At 48.3% G+C, this 23,738-nt stretch overlaps 7 protein-coding genes across 7 annotated transcripts; 2 read left to right on the top strand and 5 right to left on the bottom strand.

The window, feature by feature from the left end:
• Window positions 1-434: 434 nt before the first annotated feature.
• UREG_02635 (uncharacterized protein) lies at window positions 435-1,899 on the bottom strand (the record flags this gene model as incomplete). Its single annotated transcript, XM_002543073.1, has 4 exons — window positions 435-694; window positions 757-1,340; window positions 1,401-1,538; window positions 1,601-1,899. The coding sequence occupies 4 exons, from the start codon at window positions 1,897-1,899 to the stop codon at window positions 435-437; spliced, it is 1,281 nt and encodes a 426-aa protein (XP_002543119.1).
• A 1,106-nt stretch (window positions 1,900-3,005) lies between these two features.
• UREG_02634 (uncharacterized protein) lies at window positions 3,006-6,563 on the bottom strand (the record flags this gene model as incomplete). The annotated part of the gene is made up of 10 exons (XM_002543072.1): window positions 3,006-3,148; window positions 3,279-3,395; window positions 3,714-3,965; window positions 4,358-4,668; window positions 4,719-5,032; window positions 5,082-5,231; window positions 5,283-5,834; window positions 6,009-6,127; window positions 6,189-6,267; window positions 6,330-6,563. 10 exons carry the CDS (start codon window positions 6,561-6,563, stop codon window positions 3,006-3,008), a joined length of 2,271 nt encoding a protein of 756 aa, XP_002543118.1.
• A 284-nt stretch (window positions 6,564-6,847) lies between these two features.
• On the top strand, window positions 6,848-11,260 carry UREG_02633 (uncharacterized protein; the record flags this gene model as incomplete). The annotated part of the gene is made up of 4 exons (XM_002543071.1): window positions 6,848-7,083; window positions 7,138-7,238; window positions 7,291-10,779; window positions 10,836-11,260. The coding sequence occupies 4 exons, from the start codon at window positions 6,848-6,850 to the stop codon at window positions 11,258-11,260; spliced, it is 4,251 nt and encodes a 1,416-aa protein (XP_002543117.1).
• A 1,833-nt stretch (window positions 11,261-13,093) lies between these two features.
• On the top strand, window positions 13,094-14,344 carry UREG_02632 (uncharacterized protein; the record flags this gene model as incomplete). Its single annotated transcript, XM_002543070.1, has 4 exons — window positions 13,094-13,217; window positions 13,281-13,368; window positions 13,430-14,115; window positions 14,307-14,344. The coding sequence occupies 4 exons, from the start codon at window positions 13,094-13,096 to the stop codon at window positions 14,342-14,344; spliced, it is 936 nt and encodes a 311-aa protein (XP_002543116.1).
• A 636-nt stretch (window positions 14,345-14,980) lies between these two features.
• Window positions 14,981-16,035, bottom strand: UREG_02631 (uncharacterized protein; the record flags this gene model as incomplete). Its single annotated transcript, XM_002543069.1, has 2 exons — window positions 14,981-15,364; window positions 15,436-16,035. 2 exons carry the CDS (start codon window positions 16,033-16,035, stop codon window positions 14,981-14,983), a joined length of 984 nt encoding a protein of 327 aa, XP_002543115.1.
• A 2,732-nt stretch (window positions 16,036-18,767) lies between these two features.
• Window positions 18,768-19,727, bottom strand: UREG_02630 (uncharacterized protein; the record flags this gene model as incomplete). Its single annotated transcript, XM_002543068.1, has 1 exon — window positions 18,768-19,727. One exon carries the CDS (start codon window positions 19,725-19,727, stop codon window positions 18,768-18,770), a length of 960 nt encoding a protein of 319 aa, XP_002543114.1.
• Window positions 19,728-20,074: 347 nt separating this feature from the next.
• Window positions 20,075-23,135, bottom strand: UREG_02629 (uncharacterized protein; the record flags this gene model as incomplete). Its single annotated transcript, XM_002543067.1, has 2 exons — window positions 20,075-21,126; window positions 21,182-23,135. 2 exons carry the CDS (start codon window positions 23,133-23,135, stop codon window positions 20,075-20,077), a joined length of 3,006 nt encoding a protein of 1,001 aa, XP_002543113.1.
• Between the last annotated feature and the right edge of the window lie 603 nt (window positions 23,136-23,738).

Below are 23,738 nucleotides of genomic sequence, written 5' to 3'. Positions count from 1 at the left end.
ATTGGCTACAGCAAACTCATGCTGACCAACCTCGGATGCAAACTAATCAAACAGGAAGCTCGATGGCGAACATGGACTTGAAACCAATCAAAGCTAAGACGAAAATATCTTCGTCTTCGCCAAACTTTCAATGCGACGTACATATGGAGTACGGAGTATGAATACGAAAGCGCTAGATTCCATTAATGCTGACAGGGCTTGCTCAATCATAAACCATCAACAGAGAGATATGAATCAAAAACAGCCGCGAAAGAGGGCACATGCATGGCAAAAGAAACAACAAAGGGTCGATAAAATACAAAGCAAGGGAACTGGCAAGAGATGAACTCTGGCTGAAACCCATGCGAATCTCGAAGATTTCGAGCCATTCCTCCGAAAGAAGTAAAGAAGCGAACATTGACCACCCACATGATACATCGGAGTCTGGAGAATATTCAAGGCCCTATATCCCACACATTCCTAACAGGGTCAACTGGATACGGTAGCTCAACGAAGCGAGCGTTCGGTTCAAATGCAAGACTATGAGCAGCAAAGCCCATCGTTGGCGAAGAGTCTTGTGGGTAAGATATATCAAACGAACTAAGACCAAAGCATGGACGCGGCTGAACGAGCTGATCTTCTGAGGAAGCAGAGTGCGGAGTTGAAGATATAACACCGGTTGCCGGGCCCCGTTCTTCGAGCTGGGAACTCATGACTTTTGAGCACGATTAGCTTCAAATCCTCGTGTATATTAAGTGAATTGATATCAATATTTACCAGATTTGTCAGTGAAACTCTTCGCTGATAAAGGTGTTAAGGGAGTGATCCCACCGCAATTTAGAGTGGGCGGTGTTAACTTGGCCGGCGATAGGTGTGTTGTGTTATTCCCAGAAGATACCCTACTCCAAAGACTGGTTGATGGGGAGGCAGATTCCCCAGATCTCCTTGACTCAAATGGAACAGTTTGTTCTAAAGGGGGCGTGGGTATCTGGGGGTATGTCCATGGCATGAATGGGATCTTCCGTTCGGTGATCGAGGGATTGGGAGTGGTACCATCAGAGTCGGTATTAGATTCCGGTACCGACAGCGGAGTCGGTGCGTAGTAGCCATGCGAGGACAAGTTGTTTAACGGAGCAGTTACATACTCCTCACCTGTAAACTTGATGCTTTCAATGATTATTGGTGGATCCTTTCTTCCAGACGTATTGTCACCATTTGTTGAAATTGTTGTAACCGGTGTCTTTGAATAGTTCGTATACGGCCAGCGCAAAGCTTTAGCCATATCAAAGTTCTCCGGGACTGCTCTCGACTTTAGCACCCTTTCCCTATCATCGGTGGATAGTCGCTTTAATTTAGCTCTCCTGTTGTAAAAATCAGCTTTTGCACCGTTTGTTTCTTTCTAGATTCCACTCCCTGCTTACCGGTTTTGGAACCAAACTTGAACTTGCCTCGGGCTTAGTCCCGGGATTTCACGGGAAAGGCGTTCTCTATGCGCGGCATCAGGATGTGCTTGCCTTGTGAATTCGTTCATGAGATATCGTGTCTGGTTGTGAGTGAGTCTAATTAGCATTCAAATTAGCGGCCGCATAAAAACTAGAGATTCAATGAAAAATTGGTTTACCTGAACCGTTTCATTTTCCTTTTGGATGCTTTTTCTTCAGAAATTGTGCTGGTCATAGACGGATAGCCATCTTCACTTTGTTGTTCATCGTGACAGGGCGACTGTGCTTCTGTTTCATCATTGTATCTTTCATTGGTCTCAACACGATGTCTTTCGAGACTGGGCAGAGTCCATGCATATGCTGATGGGTATGTGCCTCCAATCTTGCCGTAGGGTTCGCTTTCATGTGACCAAGTGTTACTGAGACGGCATGTGCCTGCACTCAAGAGTCCAACTGGATTAGTTTCGCAGGTCCCCATTGTCGAGGAGAAGATTCGACACGTGATCAGGTCGATAGCACCCTTAATGAAAACAATTGGCCACTGCAATTCAAGGCTTCACAATGCCAACACAAAGCGTATGGTTAAAATCTCACTAAATCCATTAGCTCGGGCCCGAGAGCAAAGGGATCTAATACCACGATGGAGAGATCAAGGGTATGCCAGAGGCTAGAGAGGCTGGGGTTCAATTTAGAAGAAAGAATAATGCAAATATGGCGGGCCCTCCGCTCATATTAAAAATAATGGCATGCTCTGGAGAAAGATAAAGAAAGTCAGCTCACCTTGTATAGACAATTTGCAGATTTATAGCAGTGTTCCGGACGCAATATCAGAAGCATTCGAAGAGGCATGTCAGTCTGGAAAAGAAGGGCCGAGCAGAAGAGATGCAGCAGCCATAGTTAATAAGTGATAAGGAGTCAATCTATAGCAAAACATATGACCGAACAGCCACTGGGTTCTGGTCCGCAACCCCTGTTGGAAGCGTATAATGGTGGCCATGACTGGTGTGGAACCTTGCACCAAGAGGACAGTGCGGGGCAGGAGGCAGGGTGGTATTAGGCTGGTTAACGGTCATGTTATCGACATGCAAAGGATTGCTGGAGAGAAACTTCCCTAGGAACAGGCAACTTATGCAAGGAATCAACCAGAAAGTTGGGTAGACTCTCAGGATCCCTCATTGCTTGTCCTGGTAAACCATGGCTTGTTCTGCTGCAAGAACTCATCTGACTCTTCCAAAGAGATCCGCACTCTTGCCGTGTAGTAACCTACCCTGGCCCCCTTGTTGGAAGAAGGGTGGCCATATCATCTCGTATCGTATGCTCATTGAATGTGCGTCATCGGCCAACGCCGGCACTTCTCGTCATCGTCTTCTTTTTTGGGGGTTCGTGGTGGCTCGTTTCTGATGTCCGCGGTCTCATGCGTGGTGTAAACCAACAGGAACACGATGCCAGCATTGGCCCCGCAGCCTCGATGTGCAAGAAGCAGCAAATGGCGGAAGTTGTAGTGAAGACCCAGCCCCAAGTCGGGGCCTTGCAGTGTCCACGGGCTAGTAGTCCCTGGGCATTGGACTGGAAAGCGTGGTGATGTCAAGAACCAGAGTCGACGTGCACGGAGTTAATACCCGAAAGGCTCAAAGACCAAATCGCGGGGTCCGTCGACAGGGGGACGATGTCGTCGCCAAACACATCCTCGCCACTACGACGACACCTGTCATCCATGGGGCCAAAGCCTATAGTTCAATGGCCAAGGGCCCAGGTTGATCGGCGTGAACGCTGGGTCTTGAGACATTCCCGAGAGAGAATCGGAGACGGCCCGATGCCAATCTTTGGGTGTGATCGGTGCCATGAAGCGGAACACACAGTCAAAGAGCGATATCTGGCCAATTGGAGTAATATGCAACGAATCTGCCCACAATTCCTCTCTCGCCCAACTGTGGCTAAGGTGTCGAGTGAAGTTCTCGGAGATGAAACTGGAGACTGCCAGGCCAGTTAGAAACAACCCCCAAACCCCAACGCAAGGCTAACGCGTTATGTAACTCGTTGCTTTGTGCTATAAAAAGCTTCTTCAGATCACAACTACTAGTTAATTGGCCTCTGCACGTAGAGAATCCCAGATCAAATTTTGATATGTATGCCAGGAGCCCACATATCTCGCCCTAGCGTCTCAGTTTGCTCCTGAAGGCTGACGCTGATGACTTTTACCATGAACGGATAAAACCTCCGATAGTAGTGGGATTTCTTGAAACACAATCTCAGGGTCTACGGCATATATGTGGTCAATGAGCTTAAACGTACATACATAATTTCCGATCATCTCAGGGGCACAAGACGCCGAGATGACATAGCCTAACTGCAGTCTACTAGAGCTCCGAGACACGAGGGAAAGGCCCTGCTTAGACCGCTCATCTTTGGCAGCGCTTAAAATAGACTTAAAACATCGACATCTCTGGTGCGCTGCTAGGGACGGCGATGAAGCTGGAACGAGCTTTTGATGATTTTTCGTGCCTGGATGCGTCAAATTTGCGGCGTGCCTTGCGAGCGAGTCCCCTTATAGTTAGCACAAGTCATATATTTAGAGATTCTGCAGGAAAACCCAATTCAGGTTTCGATAAATCCTGTGATGCAGGAACAGCCTTAGGCTCAGCTATCCTCCGCAAAACCTTCTTAAGTTGGGGCTATTGCGAGAACGCCTCGCATATTTCAGGTCTGGATTGGGGGATTAGAAGCAACCGCGCTCGGAGATCATCAGCGAATCCCTGCTGAAGCTTCCATGGGAGGACAAGCTCTCTGAAAGGGGGTGCATAATTACACCGTGAGTGCTTCCTTTTTCGTGAAGGTGCTTATGATCTGATGCTCAGCCAGAGCCATCCTGTGTCAGTGTCAACTGTCGAATAGTACGCCCGTCCTCAAAATCTTTTCTATGCTTTCCACATTTCAACCTTCAACGGTATCGTTCTCTTTCGTTGACTCATTTTTCACCGACCCAATTTCTTGACCTTCACCTCCTTCCACTTCCGAACCTGGCTTCTCAGGAGGTGGGCTTTCAAAGAGGATTTTGAGGTTTTTCCCATCGTCGATTTTATCGAACTTGTTTAACTTACTGCGGGAGGATAGCCGCAAGACTCTCCACGCCTTGCTTGCCTTTCCTCTGGCAGCTTCTTCCTTCTCGTCATCATTTTGGGCCATCTCGATATTGAATTCATCATCGGCGATACCCCGCATGTACGAATCGGGTGATGGGTTTGAGAATCTACCATGGAATTAGACTCATCCGTGTTTTTGAACCCTGTGGAAGCTTACCTGTCTGCCTCTCTAAGCCGATCTAGATTGCCTAGGTTGGCATCCTCTGACAAAAATTTAAGATCTAGTGATCCTAGTGGTGTCGCTCGCAGCCGTTTGTTTGTCGTTAATTTCATAACACCAGATTGCGTATCCAGGTATTCCTGAACTTGAATTGGAGCCTTCTCAATAGCCGGGCATGCCTCTGCCTTCCAACGGACCCAGTTTTTATCCCTCGTCAAGACAGTATCAACCATGCGATAATAGAACTTCCCGTCTAACCCCTGTTGCAAGTAGCCTGCAATCGATGACTTCATTTGAGTTGCCCATTTTGCCTATAAACCGTGAGTAGCCGGGTCGGCAACTAAAATATATTTTACTTACATCCTCATCACTAAGAACATAGCTGTATAAAACAGATTTGTTTGTAGCGTCTGCGAGCTTTGCTTTCGCTCTCGGTGTGAGCGAAATCAGGAAGTCAAGAATGATCAGGGACTGGACAAGAATATGCCTTCGGAATGCAACGTCATTGGCCTAACCCATGTCAGCATATCAACCAAATCTGGGGCTTTGCGAATGGCAAACCTCTAGTTCGAACAAATCCCGACTGGTTAGATATTTTGGGTTGAACGTATTTGCAGCCTCGGATCCGTTTTCGGTACGTTTCCGTTTTATCCCACGTCGCGAAGTTTCCTCCGATCCCTTTGTCATTCCACGTTTCTCTAAATCAATGCTGACCTTCTGAAAGTTTGAAATGGTAGATTCGAGACCCTTTTTGAAGGAGGCGAAATGTTCTGGATCAAAAAGTCGCGTGGGTGACGAAAAACTCGCTTGCAGCCCCCAAAATATCGGGTAAAGAGCATCCATATCAATTGATGCATCTTCTGTTTGGCTTGGGGTTGCTGTGGATGGCTTGCGGCGTTGTCCGTCAGGCTCAGCAGAAGTTTGTAAATTCGTGGCTGTCTCTAATTTTGTGGAGTCTTCTAGAGCCTTTGGCGGTTCTGCATCCCTCATTTCCACGTCTGCAGCATCTTCCTCCGCTGATGCCGATGTTGGAAGTTCATCGAAGGTTGTGATATTCTCTGTATGGTATTCTCCTCTTAAATTCACTGAACTCTTGTCCCCCAAAGGGAATGACTGAAAAAGAAATATGAAAACACGTCCACAAAATACGGTGTCTTCCGCCCGAGAGAGTCGCCGCAGTAATTCGTTGCATGACCGGAGAATAATCAAACTCTTTTGCTTGAAATGTTTCTTCCCCAAAGATTAGAAATATCATCTTTTTAAGCCGGACTATCCTGCAGAACTTACAGCTGTATTACGCTCGCGCCTGGATTCTAGGTAATCAAACACCTTGCGGCAGCCATCGATGGTTTGGCTATCAAGAAGCTCCTCCACGAGCCAGAAGATAAGCCCGGGTTCGCATCGTTCTAAGGGGCAAGTTGTCAGCCGTACGGGGCAAGAGGGTCTAGAGTGCTACCGGCGATTTACCGTTGTCGGAGAATATCGACACTATGTCAAGGAGATTCCATATGTCGACAAAGTTGGGTTCATTTATGGACGTTGTAGCCTTGTATATGGTGAAAATTAGAAGTCATTCCTAGATAGTGATAAAGAAAAATCCAAACTAACCAACAGACGATAGAATTTTTCCCGAAAGGCAGTCTCTACCGCTGCGTACGCCGCCTGGGCGCTCTTGGATGCATCTTCTCCGTCGTCGTCAATCCAACGGATCGCGTCCCCCAAGTCAGACTCTGTGACTGGAGGCTCGATTGCGGAGCTTTGCTTCACCTCCGTTGCTTTCTCTAGAAGCTCTTGAACGTGTTTCCGGTAGACCTGGACTGAGCGAATGTCCCCAACGGCCATTTTCGAAGCACTGCTAAAGCGACAGCAGCCGGCACTGGACAGATTTTGAATGTGGTTGAGCGTTGAACTGAGCTTGGAGGGAGATGAAAGCTCAAGCCGCAGGCAATGGGGCCATTGTGTAATGTAATTACACCGATACAGCCCAAAATATGTCAATTTTACGAAAGTTTACCAAGTATCTTGTAACAATGGCCGTAATTATGTAACCATAACTCCAGAGCTTCAATCCATTAAGACGGAGCAACACTGAGCGCAGCCTCTGCGCATCAGATATCCAGTCCACGATGGGGTTACAAATGCGCCCAGCCATGGCGCGCAGCTTAGATATGCGTCCCACCGTGAACGATCTTCAGGAGGAGAATCAATGGGTGGCTTTAGCGAGAGGTCACTGGCTTAAATCGTCCAAACCGCGCAAGGTCAGGCCTGAGACTATCAAGAGTGACATTTGGGACCCTTTGGTATCAGAAGGCTTTTCGCTTCATTCACTGCTTCTGCTGGAAAACCTCCATATTTTAGAGAAGTAGGTTGAAGCTGTATCTTAGAGGCGGGACGATGCTGACCATATCGCGGTTAGATATTTATGGCCTACCTATTCGGAGGACGCCTCGAATTACCATGTCCTGTTGATTGCCGTGATTGTGGGCATCAAGCAAAGGGAACATCTGCCAATATGGGGTAAGTAACTGGGCCTTACCCCAAGCTCAATGTCCGTTCTAACAGGCCTCAGAACACTTTTCCGACCGACCGGACGATTTTTCGAATCTCTTCCGCCGTATCCTTTCTATGAATCTTGACTCTACGCTCTCTACCACATCCCGCATCTATCTTCTTTCGTTCGTCATTAGCGCCTTTCAATCATTAGAGAACCCCCGAGTTCGTAAAGAATGCGCACCCCTCGTCTCCATCTCTATTTGGCACAACCTCTTCAGCGTCGAATCTTGCAATAATCAGCTTGAACAATCCGCAGCTCTGAAACGGGCATGGCGCGTGTCGACCAAACGATATGATATGGCGGACGATGGTGGAAAGGCGCGAATCCGGTTTGAGAGATCTTGGCTATACTCCATGCTCTTGGACTTCTTGCAGCGGTTGAAATCACTTGAGGAAGGGAACGACGATAGCATGAGATACTGCGAACGCTTCATGGAGCTTCTTGTCGACCTAGAAAGTCAACTACCCACGCGGCGCTACGTAAATACTTTGTTAAAGGATCTACATATCCTACCGATCCTCCATAACTCAGCAGTCCTCAAAACTGGAACAGGCTTGCTGCTGCGTGATTTCTACAACCTTCTCAGACACTTCATTGAATTTTCTATAGATGATCAGTCTGGCCAACAGCTTTCTCCCCAAGAGTCCTACGATATCCACTGCCAACGGCTTGCTCGGCTTCAAAGAGTTGCGATCAAACAATTCAAAAGCAAGTTGACTCTTCTTGCACTCGCCAATTACGGCTCTATTGAAAAACGCTCTGAGTTAGAGGCGCATCTATCGGATCTGGACGATGCACAATTGGAAAGTTTGTGTTCTGCTTTAGGATTTAGGACAAAATATCCAGAGCAGACTGGCATCCAGGCGGACCGCAAGTTATTACTCGAAATCATCGTGTCCGCCTTCGAACGTCGGGCATCATTTCAAAAAGTTGCATCCGATCTATCTGTTTTGCCGACCGAAAAATCACTGTATGAACCGGCATTGCTTCGGAACGAAGTGTACGATGGTTCCCGACCGTTGGCGGTTCCAAAGTTAAACCTACAATATTTGAGCGTAGGCGACTTTTTATGGCGCTCGCTTTTGCTTTACCGAGCAGAGTCGTTTTTCGAGATTAAAGCCGACCTAGAATCGGTTGTGAAACGGATGGCGCCACGCATTAGTCGAGAAACCAAGCAGACAACATTCGAGGGCTTCTCACGGATGGCTATTCCAATTTCCAAGCCCGCCATCATAGAGGTAGCACCAGCGAAAATAGGAAGCGCAAGCCCAGCTCACGTTCGTGCTGAAATCTTATTAGATGTTAGCCGGCTGACTGACAATATTCGTCGAGAATGGGAGACGCTTCGACCGGACGATGTGATATTCCTGCTAGCAGTCGGCGCCACAAGCCCCATCTCTACCCTGTCATTTAATTCCACCAATAAACCTGAGGATATTGGAATATTGCACGTTCGCTGTGCAGAAATAGTACAAATCCTCGATGCAAACGGTCGTATGATCCGCGAGCCTCAAAATGTTCAACAAAATGGTCATTTCCGACAGCGACCTAATCAGCGAAGGCTACTCGTCAATTTGGATGCTAGAACTTACAAGGCAGATTTAGACGCACGCGGAAAGGACCAACCCGATATCTATTCATCAATAAACGTGATCGTCCGCCGGAAAGGCCGTGAAAATAATTTTAAGCCGATTCTTGAAACAGTCCAGGCTCTAACAACCGCGGACACAAAACTTCCGTCATGGCTACAGGAAGTTTTCCTAGGATATGGAGATCCACGCAGCGCTACCTACCCCAACTTAGGGACCAAAGTGAAGTCTATTGATTATAGAGACACTTTTCTGGATTGGGATCATCTTGTTGAAAGTTTTCCGGATCGCTCCATTGAACCGGAAGCAGGCAGAAATGCTGGTTTTGGGCGGCCATTTGTGTTGGAAATGGACGACAATCAATCCAAGGGGGAAACGCTGAATCCATCCAGGAAAAGGAGACGTGATCCCGATGAAACCGTGCCGCCTTCAAAAAGTTCAATACGTGTTTCTACATATAAACCCGTCAACCGGGGACCTTATATTGTAGACACGCCGAAAATGAACCAAATACGGTTCACGCCCGCCCAAGTCAATGCCATTGTTTCTGGCACCCAGCCAGGTTTAACCATAATTGTTGGGCCTCCAGGCACAGGAAAGACTGATGTTGCGACTCAAATTATTAGCAACATATATCATAATTTCCCCAATGAGCGGACATTATTAGTAGCTCATAGCAATCAAGCCCTCAACCAATTGTTCCAGAAGATCATTGCGTTGGATATTGACGAACGACACCTTCTCCGCCTTGGGCATGGGGAAGAGGAACTCGAAACTGAAGCTAGTTATAGCAAATTCGGCAGAGTGGAGTCGTTTCTAGAAAATAGGTCCGGATATCTTTCTGAAATTGATCGCCTGGCGGCGTCAATTGGGGCAGAAGGGGCGCATGGAAACTCATGTGAAACGGCGGGATACTTTAATACCGTACACATCCAGCCGGCTTGGACGAAATTCTGGGATACCGCGCGATTGGAAGAGTCATCGTGCGAAAGCATAGTTCAAGCTTTCCCTTTTCACTCATTCTTCGCGAACGCTCCTCAACCCCTTTTCAAGCCAGAGGCGTCAAAGGAAGAAGTTTGTGATATCGCCGCTGGCTGTCAACGCCATCTCGACAAAATATTCTCTGAACTAGAAGATATTCGTCCTTTCGAGATATTACGGCAGCAACGAGACAGGGCGAACTACCTTTTGGTCAAAGAAGCTAGAATTATAGCGATGACTTCAACCCATGCCGCAATGAGACGCCAGGAGATAGCCAACCTTGGGTTCCATTACGATAACGTTATCATGGAAGAAGCTGCCCAGGTTACCGAAATTGAAAGTGTGATTCCCTGCGCTCTTCAAAATACCATAAATGGTGAGTTACCACTGAAACGGGTGGTGCTATGCGGTGACCATCTCCAAAATTCTCCGATTGTCCAGAACATAGCATTCCGCCAATATGCGAATTTCGAACAGACCCTCTTCCTTCGGCTGGTTAGATTAGGCGTGCCAACAATCACCCTAGACCAACAAGGTCGGGCACGTCCATCTATTGCCGAATTATTCAAATGGAGATACGAAAGACTAGGCAACCTCCCCACTGTCGAGAATGGAGAAGAGTTTAAGATTGCCAATGCAGGATTCCGATACGATTACCAATTCATCAACGTACCGAATTATCAAGGGACTGGCGAGAGGGAGCCATCTCCACATTTTATCCAAAATCTGGGTGAAGCTGAATACGCTGTCGCCTTATTCCAATATATGCGTTTACTAGGCTACTCCGCTTCGAAAATTTCCATTCTCACAACGTATGCTGGCCAGAGAGCTTTGATCAAGGATGTTCTGAATCACAGATGTGCAAAAAATTCCCTCTTCGGGCTCCCTAGGATAGTCACAACCGTCGATAAGTATCAAGGAGAGCAAAATGATTGTAAGTCAACCGTTATCGTTGGTGGCGGGTTATTGATCTCTAACTTCACGTGGTAGATATAATTTTGTCTCTCACCCGAACGAAAACAGTGGGATATCTTCGAGATGTCCGACGTCTAACTGTTGCTCTTTCTCGTGCGCGCTTGGGGTTGTATATCTTAGGTCGACGTGAAGTATTCGAGTCATGTTTTGAACTAAAACCCGCATTTGATATTCTTGCCCAGCGCCCAGATAAGCTCATGCTGGTTCCAGGGGAATTGTTCCCCACCTCTAGAGCCCTTGACGAAGATGTCAGTGGTACACCTATGGAAAGCATAGAGCACATAGGGCAGTATGTATATGAAATGACGCAGGCAAAGATCAAGGCCATGGGGGACGAAATGACCGCTTTGGATGCGACTCCTATGGACGAAGATGAGGAGCTCGGTGGAATTGAAGAGGAGGCATTCGATGACGCTGCGCGAGAAAGTCTTCTGGACTGATTCAAGCGCATGAAGTTACGCAAATATTAGCTTGTGCGGAGGGGTCGAGAGCAGTATATGCGTTTGATGAGAAATGTCTGATTTTGTATATTAAATTATTAGGCGCGGGGGTTTGGGCGAGGCTCGAAAAATACTGGCTTTAATATGATTGTGAGATGAATGTTTCAAGGTCATTGGCTTGATTGGGTTCTATCACTGGGAATTCAGAAACATGGAGTGGTACAGTCTTCCACAAGGTCTATATAGTTTTGTATCTCCTAAATATACATAAAAGGCGGTAGTGAGATTCCAGTATCATTTTCCTTTTCGGTCGATATCTTCCCCGTTTGGATGGATCAGGGCTCCGGCTTAAGTTCCTCCACGATGTTTCTCGGGTCTCTGAAAGCATGGGCAACATATCTACACGGTTATCAGGGCGAAGGTCGAAGTGTGATCTGAGTAGAACACTAGGACGTGCTTACTTTGTATGGCTTCCTCTGGCAACAAGCTCGTTTTTAGCATTCATAAACTTGATGCTAGTATATGCCAAATTATTTCCAACTAATTGCTTGTTAGCAGAACCTTTTGGGAGAGAAATGCACTCGTATGCTAGACCGAAGATCTTCCATACATTTGTCGCAAGACACCTCCTGAATATCGAATATTAGAGCTTAATTTATGAGAGGGTTAATTGAAACCATGGCCTTCACGTACTGCGAGAATTTTATCTCCGACTTTGCCGCCAGAGCTGAGGTAAGTCACTGGGGAGCTTCAACTTAGCATGGAAAGTATACATCAGGGTTGTGGACGGAGGTTAACCATTAAGATCTGTTGAAACACCTGTGGCAAAAAGGCCTCTTGAAGCCACTGCAAGTGAACCTCCTAGATCCACTGGTAGAGAATTATCAGCAATAGTCGTCAAGCAATGTAGCGGACAACAGGTTGGAGTTTACCCATGCTAGCAATCGTGCCTCCATGAAGTATGTTCAAGCGGTTCTGTATTGTATGCTTAGCTACTATCCTAGCTACTTTCAGTCAAGCCACAGACTATCTCATAGCGAAAGCGCGAGGCACATTCGTGAGGAGAGCCAGTCTCACATTTTGACAGCTTCGACGCCCCAAAAATCAGGTTAATGGAGATTAGGATGCAGCTGGGACATACCGTATGTTCCTTCTTGATATCTAATTCAAAATTGACGACGCCTGGACGAGCAGCCGTGACCCGAAGCTAGAAGAGGCGTGTCCGAATTAGAAACCATCTTTCAATACCAGGCTACCAGCTCGACTCTGGTATCGTATGCCACGCCGACAAACCCCCTGAAGTATAGGGGTTCAAAGCTGGGTCGAAAGATGGTCATGAACCCCACGATTCATCCCCTAGCTTCACAGCAGTAAACATACATTATCTAGCAACCTGCACGTTGTCGCTATCAGCATAGAAACCATGGAAGCACCTTGACAATTCAAGGGAATACCTCGGTTCTAGGCCTGATGTAGCGCGGAACGACTCCCAGACCTGTAGAGAGAAGTTAGCGGACGAGGGTCACAGAAGCAAGAGGGATTCAGAGTCTACTATCTTACAGATCTAACAAATTTTAAAGCCGCCATCTTGTAAGTGGAAACGCCGTGTGTGATGCGAATCGTTCCGCTTCAAAGGACATCCGGAGCGGAGCTTAGAAGCGGTGATTAGTCATCAATCAAGTGGCCGACTTGGGAACTGCACTGCAAGACGTGAGAACTCGAATCACCACCACGTTCAATTGGAGCTTGATAGCTGCCAGCTTTTTGAACACTATGATCGATAGATAGCTCACGCACTTTGCACGGCGCGCAGCATTGATTGCCGGTTTCAAGATGGCTGCCTCTTCCTCCCGCTCCCTGGAATATCTGGAGAGCCTCCCAGGGACCGTATTTCTCAAGCTATATCAACAACCTTCAACTGCGCTGGCGATCTTTCGACGGATGCTGCCCCATCTAGGTAGTTCAACCTCCATTGAATGTATACTGCTTTCCCCTTGCTAACCATCTCAATCCTACCCAGCAAAATGCTTTGTGATGGCGCTTCTCTATTTGAAAGATCCGCTCCCAGCAGCTGAGCTTGAGTTATGGGTCAAGACGGAGAGCAAGCGGTACGAAGAATCTTTACGGCTCCAAAAATTACGCGGGGACTTTTCTAATGAGACTCAACAGCGAGAGAGACAACGCTCTATCGATCCTGAGCCGATTACATATCCTTTCAAGCACAACCACTGCAAACCACGTTCGAGCGTTTATGGTTACAAACCCTTTCTCCTCGTCTCTCCGGCAAGCTCTCACTGGAGGGGATAAGCAACAATCATTTGGAGTGATATCCACTACGCCAGACCCGCAACCAATGACTATCGCCGACCTAGACGACTATGCCAGGCGGCAATGGGAAGGAGTTCTTGGCTACATGGTTGGGACAAACACACTGGGTATTCAACGTGAGAGCGTGACGCTCAGCAAGGGAGTCAAATCCCTTCTTCAGGCCTGCCATCTGGTCGAAGTGCGGGACCGCAGAGTAGAAATCACCAAAGAAGGATTCGCCTTCGTTCTCCAAGATGTTAATACGCAGGTCTGGCACATTCTCGTGCTCTACGTTGAAAACGCCGAGGCTATCGGAATGGATAGCGTCGAAGTGCTCTCATTCCTCTTCCTCCTTAGCAGTCTAGAACTTGGACAGTCCTACGAAAAGCAACATTTGAGCTCAACACAACTTCGCACTCTCGCCGACCTCACTGATTTCGGAATTGTTTACCAGCACTCCCCAGCTTCGGAAGCTACTCGTTTTTACCCTACCCGTCTCGCAACCACCCTCACATCCGACTCCATGGCCCTTGCCAGCCCAATGTCAGGTAACCTCGCTCCCACCGGCCCCAATATAAATGAAGCAACTGGGGTTCCGGGAACAGGGTTCATAATCATTGAAACAAACTACCGGTTATACGCCTATACCTCTTCTCCTCTACAAATCTCCCTCATCGCACTTTTCACCACGTTAAAATACCGCTTTCCGAACCTCGTCACGGGGAAGCTAACCCGACAGTCCATCCGTCGGGCCGTGGAAATGGGCATCACAGCTGACCAAATCATCTCTTATCTCACAACCCACGCTCACCCGCAAATGAGGAAACTGAACGCATCAAAATCCACTTCGAACACAGCCGGACTCGCTCCATCCGTTCTACCGCCCACGGTGGTTGATCAAATTCGGCTGTGGCAATTAGAACGAGACAGGCTGAGGGCTACTCCAGGATTCTTGTTCAAGATTTTGCCTCTTCGGCCGAATTCGAAGTCTCATGCGGTACGCTGAGAAATTGGCGTTTGGTATGGAAATCGATAAAAGACGATGTTTTTTGTCACGAGACATGAACAGGTTGCCGCGTTTCTAAGGAGTAAAGCTTCTCGAAGCTAGTACATGGCCCACGCATCGGTAGCATGGCGTTTCCTTTGGTAAGATAGGCTAATGGGGTGGATCGGCGTTATATTGGATAATCTGAGACGGCGACCTGGAGCAACATCTGGAATGAAAACTCAATTGGGTATTGTGATTATTCCCCTTCGCTATTTTTAGATCTTTTCAGGCAGCTTTTCTTTTCTACTATTGGCCTCTCCAACTCTATCCCAAGCTTGATGGCATATCGCCAAATCCGCATGCCCTGATTGTTATGCCGGCAAAATCAAAGACCTCAATTCTTTTGCATGGTGCCCATGACCGCCCTATTTACCTTTGGCCCCTCCCGCTGCTTTCATCCCAACTCGAACCACCGTCTGTCGGCCATCCGCAAGGCCAGCTTTGTTACCTCCTTTCGCCGGTCTTGGGACTCCAGACTTGGTGTATCTGCGTTCATATTCATCTTTAAACCTATGGAGGCTCTTTGTTGCTTCTGAGGTCATGCATGCTTTTTCCAGGGCTGCAAACGCGCGCTTAATGTTGAATTCTTCAATGCTCTCTATCCCGCAAGACTTGAGGAGCTTTGTCCTCGATGGGGCACGATGCGTGATCATGGGATCCGGTTCGTCAAAGGCATCTTCATACTGGAGGCTGTTTACGAGGGTTGATAGGCGGCCAAGCCAGTATTGCTGTGGTTGAGCCTGGAGGACCTGGTGGGCTTTAGCCGTCTACCTCAGAATTCAATTGAGCATGGTGCTCTGGATGCTGCAAGAACGCTTACCAGTGTCACGTTTTCCTCCTTTTCATTCGTTGCGAGTGACGATATCCCAGAAGGCGCTAATGCAGGACATGCAGTAACCGATAATTGCATCTGACGTGGAGGCGTCAAGTCTATTAACGGTTCCGTGATCATCGCAGGTGCGGATGAGTATTTAGCTGTCACGTAGCAGTTTTGGATTGCAGCCCTTGGGCGACGGTTTACCGGTACATCCGGTTTCTCGTTTGTATGGCTCGCGGCCGAGTTCAGATTTTTTGGCACCTCCATTCCCCGTGCAGCTTTCGGAGGCGTCGAAGTGCTAGACGAAGTCGGTGTTTTCGGCCGAATTTGTGCCCTATCAGGTCGGCTTTGGATCATCTTGTTTCCAATGGAATAACTTTTGGGCAGCGCTGGGATTGGTGGCAACGGTAGGTCTCTGTCCCTGGGATCGCAGTTAATGGAACTTCCCATTGATGCTTTGCTCACTGCTCGCATTGTATGATTTGCTCCACGATCCGCACGCCCATCGAGTTGGGCAGCGACGCTGGGGCCGCAGGTGCTTTCTAGCTTGCTCTCCCTGTTGGCGGACCCGTGGAGGGAATTCAAAACAGGGCCCGGAGGCATGGTCGATACCTGTCCTAAAGGGTTGATCGCTGCCACCGACACCGACCGCGGGAGGACTACTTGGCTTGCTCGTGTCGTTTGGATCGCTGCTGTTGTCGGGGTCCTTCTGCAACTAAAGGACATCGCATGCTTTTGTAGCGGCATCGAACCAGCAGGATGGCTATTTTCTATTGACCTTCTCGTTCCCTGTTTCGCCTCTTTCTCCGTTGGAGTCTCTGCTTCTACCTTTTTGTTTTTCGGCCTCGCTTTATTGATTGTTGATAAAGCTTTGATGTCTTGATACGCCACAAATGGTTTTGGTTGACGCGTGATCCGTACATCGGTGCTTAAACTGATATTGGACTTGGAGCTGGCTGGCCCGGGCTCTAGTGCGCATCCTTCTCGAGCAACTGGTGCCACCATTCGGTTTGATGCTGGTATCCTTGACCCAGGCCTTCCCGATGGCAGAGGGGGCAGTGATGGCGCGTCTTCCGTTGAAGGGGCGGTTCGAACAACGGACGTTGATGTGGCTGGGCGAGATTGTAGCAATGGCAGCCTTGACAATGACTTTGAGTGTGGCAGCTTCGCGGAAGGACGGCGCAAATTTGGCGGCGCGGTCGCGTTGGCTTTGTTGCTCTCCGAGTTTATTCGACGCGGTATCGAGTGGAAAGTGCGATTTGCGAAGTTTTGCAAGGAGATTGCCAACGACGATTTTCGACCTGTTTGCTTCCCATTTGCAACGCCATGGCTATCCGCAGTTGAAGTATTCGCCTTCGACATGGATGTGAAAGCCAACTGTTGCTGCTGGGATGATCTGATAATGGCTACCTTGCGGTTAGGGCCTGGAGAGACATGGTGCAATACACACATGAAGAAGCAGGGAAAGATGGAAAGTTAGCTTTTGTGACGGGATGTTCCGGATGCCCTTTTGGACCCTGACCTTCCAAAGGTACACAAAAGCATCACTAAGGTCCGAATTGCCATTTTGCTTGCTTTCAGCCAGTTAGTTTGCGGTTGATGTGCCAATGACAGCAGACTGATGCTCAGGATCTGATATTTGTTCCTTTGTAATGCTACATCTCCATTTACTTCCCGAGATCCTCCTGTCAGATGAATTTAACTGCACCACCATTGTGAAAGAACATACTGCACAGTTTTTCATAGCTGCGAATCCGGCCCATCTGATCTTCAGGGTCTCTGTAGCCAGACGTCGACTCTGGGCAGCCTCAAGGGTAAGTGGTCCTGTGAATCCAGTCGGGCGAGCTTTCTCCTACGGTAATTTGCAACAGACATCCCATCCGTGTCTATCGATGCCAAACAGTTGATCATCGAAACCGTTTTGATATGTGCAAAGTAGAAGGTCATGTGACCTGCCCCTTTTGACTTGCCGTGTTTACAACTCAACGTCGTTCCATCATCGACATAACTACCTAGTTCACGGTTGATGATGAGTGCTCCCTTGTCCTTCATTTGACAGTCAAGCCAACTGTCCAAATAACCTTTCGACAAAAGAGACTGATGCCCTGGTGGTAATTGATATCCTACTGCCGATTCACTTGGTGTACGCTAGCTCTACCTTTGGGATCATAGCTATTGATTCATACCCAGTCACGGCATGATTACTCTTGCGGATATTGAACAGGACAGGTCAGTTGCATTGAGGCGGGTGCTCTCCACTGTCCTGCGCAGTGATGTTGTTAAGGATGTTTTCGCCCAAGTCATTGACGGCCCTCCCATAAAAACATCATACGAGTTTACGACAACTATGAGAAATGATATTTTATCAAGGACTGTGCCCTCACATGAATCGCTGGTGCTGTCGACGAGCTTTTGCAGCTGCAAGACAACGCTTGATTCCTAGGGCTGAATCCAATTGCTCGATACCCTTTTTTTCCTTCGGCCATACCCATACTAATATCTCTCAAGGTCGCTCAATTTTACCAAGATTCACGTAATCTTCCCCGTCCTTCACCATGCACCTCCTAGAACCCGTTGCCATTGCGCTTCACGACATGGCAGGAAATCTATTTGTAACTTTCCACCCAGGTGGGGAGCCTCAGAACCCAGACGTTGATCCATACAAGTTTCAGCCCGAAAATATCAGGTCACTATCGCCGGGGCTTTTTGGACGTGGTTGGTTATTGGGCGGAAGCCCAAGTTTTTGGCGGAGTTGTAGTTTTCGATCGGGGCCCGGGCGAAGAAGCAAGAGATGTAAGTATATCTACTACATGCGCGGGACTGTCTGGACGTTTTGCTACAAGCCCCTAAAGTTGTTGATAATGTGAAGTGTCCAATCATGGGTTTAGTGTCGTGGTGCATATATCCATCCTCGATTCCCTGGTTAGTTGTTCTAGCTTTTTGAAGACCAGCTTACAGAATTCAGCCAAATCAGCTGTGCCTCAACGCAAAACAAGCTTGGGTACCATTTCAATCTACCCTTCCGCTGTGCACCTAATGCCAAAAGAATTGACCATATTGCTGCATTCTGAGATTTGAATATTTACCGAGACCGGTATGAGAGACAGATTCCAGCTCCCCGTTGGGGCCAAATGCGTAGTTCGGCTTGAAAACCATCCAGAGCTTCGGAAACTTATCGAGCAAGCAAAAGAGATGTCTAAATCGCCAAGCGAATGACGATTTAGTTAAGGTGTTATATCTTGATAATCTGGACACTTATTGTTTTGAATTATTCTACAGAAGCAATTGGCTTCCGAAACTCATCATAATACTCAGGAGAGCCTTCTCTATTCCAGTCAAAGCAATAGCTCCCCTTCTGCAACTTTCACTGCACTTCCCTGCAGTTGAACCTTCTGGACCTCCTTGCCGTCCTCCTTCAGCTCCACGCGAACAGAGATCTCACTCCTTTGCCCCATCTCCGCCCCCTGTACGACCTGATACGTAGCTGATTTCCCTTCCATCAGACTCAGATAGGAACACATCCCACTACACGCACTACCGGTAGCCGGATCTTCCAACGTTCCAGCAAGCATGCGGCTACGAATGACATTCTTCTGCAGCTTCTCGTCCCACACATCATGAACCCTAAAGTAAATCGCCACGTGCCCGGGAACATCCCAGCCTTCGTCAAGATATCCTCCCTCCATTGGTGTAGCTGCAGGGATATCATAGCCTCCCGTCGGAGTCGTAACTTTGCCCAGTGCTTCAAGGCTCGGGAGCCGGACGTGCACCGCAGACATGCCTTTGACGATAGACACCACAGGGAACCCATCTGCGTGCGCTGACGCATCCAGGTAAGGTTCAAGTTCCGGATGTAGCCTGAGCAGCTCCTTCAATGGCATTCGAGCGGCATGGATGCGCACATTATGCGGTATCGAAGCAGCCACTTTCGCGGGATCCTCCGTGGACAGAGAAATCGGAATCTCCCCGGCTTTCGTCAGAAGACTGGATGTCGTTTGCCCAGTGGTGCCATATCCCTGTGAGCGGAGGAACCAGTAGGTCGCGCCGATGGTGGGATGGCCGGCAAACGGCAGTTCTCGATCAAGCGTAAAGATGTCGATCTTGCGGCTTTGCTGGCCGGGCGCCTGCGGGTGAACGAAGATGGTTTCCGAGTAGTTGAATTCTCGGGCAATGAGTTGCTTTTGGTCTTGCGTTACTTGCTGGGGATCCTCGAGGAAGACAACGGCCAGAGGGTTGCCCTCGAAGCGTTTGGTGGTGAAGACGTCGAGGGTGACGTAATGGAGAGACTTTGCCATGGCGGTTTATTTATTTATTGTACTGGGTTCTTCAAAAGCGAGCACGACGAGATGGAGTTGAAAACCAAGGGCTGGGATCGGTCATAGCGATTAGTTATATGCAGAGGCTCGTTATCCGTGCTCCGGCCCCGCGATCAATCGTAGGGCGCGGTCTCGGATGTTCACCAACATCAAAAACTCAACCGCAAAGAAGCTTTGCTCAAAAATGCGCCTTATTAGACACATGGTATTCCATTGATTTCCTAGCGGGTATTAAGTAGAAGAAAGCCGCGTCTAGACGAGGCGCTACACCAACCCCCAACGCCCTGGGACCGACGCCTCAAATGCAACATGATGGAATACAGGCATCATTCAGAATCGCTTTCAAAAACAAAACCGGCCATGGCCCGCCGCCGCGTACTTCTCGCTGTCAGAACAAGGTCATCGTCATCCTCTTCCTCATTGTCACTAGCACCGCTCTCTTTCTCGTTGTCCGGTATGGCCCCCTTCAGCATCTGATCAACTCCGGCGCTCCAAGGCAATTCCACACTCGGAGATCTCATAGGCATGGGATCAATATCAGGGGTCGGCGTCGAGGAGCCTCGAGACGAAGGAGATCCGGAATCGACACCATCTTCGTCCGCACTGTCGGACTCACCTCCAGCTTCGTCGCGTCGGCGTTTCGACGGGATATTCGCATCATCTTCAATATCTGACTCGGGTATTGAGTTCGCTTTGCGCTTCCGGCTAGCTTTGGGTTTTGTTTGTTTCTGGGGCACACTATTCTCCAAAACGCCTGTTTCCAAAGCTTTTTGGATACGCGCAGCTTGTGCCAGTCTCCGTTCATTTTCTTTTGCAAAGAAGCGAGCGTCCGCTTCTTCGTCCGTTTCGTCGTCGCTCGGGCGAACGTAAAGATCACTTTTAATCTTTCTTTGGCGTTCTAGAGCATTGCGTTTCCTGGCTGCTTGTCGAGCCTCCAGCTCTGCATCGTCTAGGCCACTTTCGTTATCATCGCCATCCTTTCTTTTCCTTCTCGTGAGCTTCCGCCCTTTCGCCGCCTTCGACCTTTGAACAAGGTTCGGTGGAAACAGAATCTCATCTTCTCCTTCCGAATCACTTCCAAAATGAACGCTTTCAATGGACTCATGGTGGGAAGCCTTCAGATCGGCCGTCGTCCGCTTTCGGCGTATTAGATCCCGTGGATCTGCACCGTCGATATCCTCTACCGGATTTTCACAGTGCTTTTCGATTAATGTACTGGATTCTTTCAGCGTAGACGATGAGATTGAGGACGAGATTATCCACGAAGCGCTGAGCTCATCTTCATCAAAACATTTGAAACCGGCCAGCGTCATTAAAAGACGTAGTCGCCCATTCCTAAACATGGCGTCGCGGCAGTCATCATCTTCCGGCACAACAGCTATTTGCCCATTAGTTAAAAAGAAGCATAAATAATATCCAAAACGAAATCATACCAATCGAGGGAGGTTTTGCTTCTGCCTGCTCCTCAGTAGATGAAGCAGCTCTAGCCTCGGCTTCCATTTCCCAACTCTGTCTCTCGCTGATAGCTGAATCTAGAACTCCACCTAGCCACTTCACCAGTGGCAGTTTATCATCTTGAATCAAAGCAGCCACTACAATTCTGATCTTCTCATCCAGCGTCGAAGCGCTGCCAGGTTTGATCTCCAGCTCAGCCGCTGGCTTAGATTCCGACAGACTTTGTTTCTCATAACCGTACTCCAGATAGAACAAGGTGGAGTTGATCTTGCTAAACAACAACTCAACAACCAACTCGGGACGCTGTTTAAGCTTCCTAACTAGATTTCGGAACAAATGACGGACAAGCTCTTCCCATTCCTTGAAAGAGGATTTCGATGCATCAAGCCCTTCAGGACCCTTGATCATTTTGAACAGTAGCGAAATGATATCTAAGCGGAAGAGTAAAATACCCCTGTCTTGTTTAAATGCAACCCTGTGGAGAAAACGATGCGCTCGCTTCAGCTGCTCCGAATCTAATTCTCGGTAGTAGTTGGTGAAGGCGACGAAGGTATCCACGGACTTTTGTGTGCAGAATTTGAGAGAGAATCGCTTAAAGTCGAAAGATCGTTCGACTGCTGTGCGATTTGCTTCTGCTCGGTCTTCAGCCTCTGAGCCGTGCCCGCCGTCTTCCTCGACGCCGTCTTGATCCGGCGCCGTTGTCTGGGTCTTCTTCCGGCGACCTCGTCTCCGTGACCGAACTTGCATATCGACATTCTGTTTGGAGTACTGCTCAAGCATTCGAAGAAAGACATGTGCAAGTTCTGTGCACGCGTCGAGGTACCAAAAACCCTGATCGTTATAGTTTCGCAGGATAACCAATATCCGATCATGTGTGGTTTCCTCATAAAATATCCGGTTTTGGATGTTTTCTGCGATTTCCTGGTCTTCTTCAAGGGTTGATATTGCCATTTCTTGAACTGTTAGAAGAATCTGGGTGAAACACTTCATGCCAGCTGTGAGATCCTGCCAATCTTTATAATCGAGACAGTGTTGCATATATCTATTCAGATTCACAAATGTCTCTTGATTGAGGACACTTGCCACAAGAGAGAAGTCATCCGGCTCTATGTCCTTTGCTCTCCCTCTAGCTTGTTGGCGAGCTTCCTTTTGGTGCTCTCGACGAACCCGTTCCGCGTGCAGAAACCATGACACCACATACCAGAATTGTCGAGAAGTTGATTCAGTGATGCGCTCCGCCTCACGTTCAATTGCTTTCCGCAAGTGAGTAAATAACGGGTTAAATCCGGAGTCAAGAAATTCTTCGACGAAAGTTTGCAAGTTCTTCGACGCTGATGGGGTGAGCATAACTTTGACATTGAAATTGTTTGAGGACGGATCTACAACCTCCCTTTTGAACCTAGGCTTATTCCACTTTTTGCTCTTATCCATTTTCAAAAGAGTTGCTCTGTCGCCCTTCAACACGTCTTGTCCAGATACGGTAGAAAATTTCTCATCATCTCTTTTGACCCAAATCATCGTACCAAATCGACCGTGCCGGGTTGGTGCAGTTTTGGCATGTTCCCGATTCAACTCGGACTCTTTTTGCAACAAGCTTTCCAACTCATTTGCTTTCGTAATACCGGCCCGTTCAGCCGGTTTGAACAGTTGTTTAACATCGACACCCTTGACCAAGTTGAACAGAATCTCAAGGATAATTACGTCCTGAAACGTAAAGTCTTCTCCCATAGTGGAGCACATCGTCAACAAAAGAGCAAATATATCTTGCTGCTGGAAGGCGTCGATCGTAGCGGACCTCGTAGCTTTGTCGTCGTCTCCATCAACGGTTAGGTTGGTCGGCGAAGTGAGGACAGCAATATTTCGAAAAAAGTACAACATCAACTTAATAATTCCTTCGTCTCTAGTAGACCTTTCGGATCTGGGCGTGGCCATGCTCGGTAAGCCAACCCTGACAATTGCACGGAGAATGGGAGACGGGTTGAACCCAAGAATTCCCCGTTTATATTCGACTTGCGAGTACTGAAGATATGATGTGTGCCTATGATGATTTGCTGTCATCTGCCCATGGATTTCGATCGGCCATGTCAAGGGAACAAGTAATTCCACTACAAGTCATACTGGTGGTTAGGAAAGAAAATATTTGAGCGAAATGATTCTCTTAAGAGCACTACTCACAACAAGCCAACATAATCCGCGCCTTGTGCTTATCACTCTGTTCAAACTCCCCGCACAGCGATATAATGGGCATCAAGTCACCGATGACAAGCTTGCTTTCCGCCAGGCATCTGGCAACGTCCAGGCGATTTAGCTTCTCGTCGTAGAATCGCAGCCATTTTTTGAGATCACGAAGACATCCCAGGGCATCATCTCCAAGTACATAGCGGCCCGACTCATCCCCCGCAGTGCCACCAAGCTAATATACGTTAGCATGGAATCGAGGAAATCCTAGAGTATAGAATTGACCGACCGCGGTGACAAGACCGTAGACATAAGATCGCACTTCGGGATCGACCACCTCTGCGGGCGGAGGTGGCT

This window comes from Uncinocarpus reesii, genomic scaffold (assembly GCF_000003515.1).
Source record: "Uncinocarpus reesii 1704 scaffold_1 genomic scaffold, whole genome shotgun sequence".
In the NCBI taxonomy this organism is placed as follows: domain Eukaryota; kingdom Fungi; phylum Ascomycota; class Eurotiomycetes; order Onygenales; family Onygenaceae; genus Uncinocarpus; species Uncinocarpus reesii.
The sequence above is the reverse complement of the archived record's forward strand: the minus strand, read 5'-3'. Positions and strand labels throughout refer to the sequence as shown.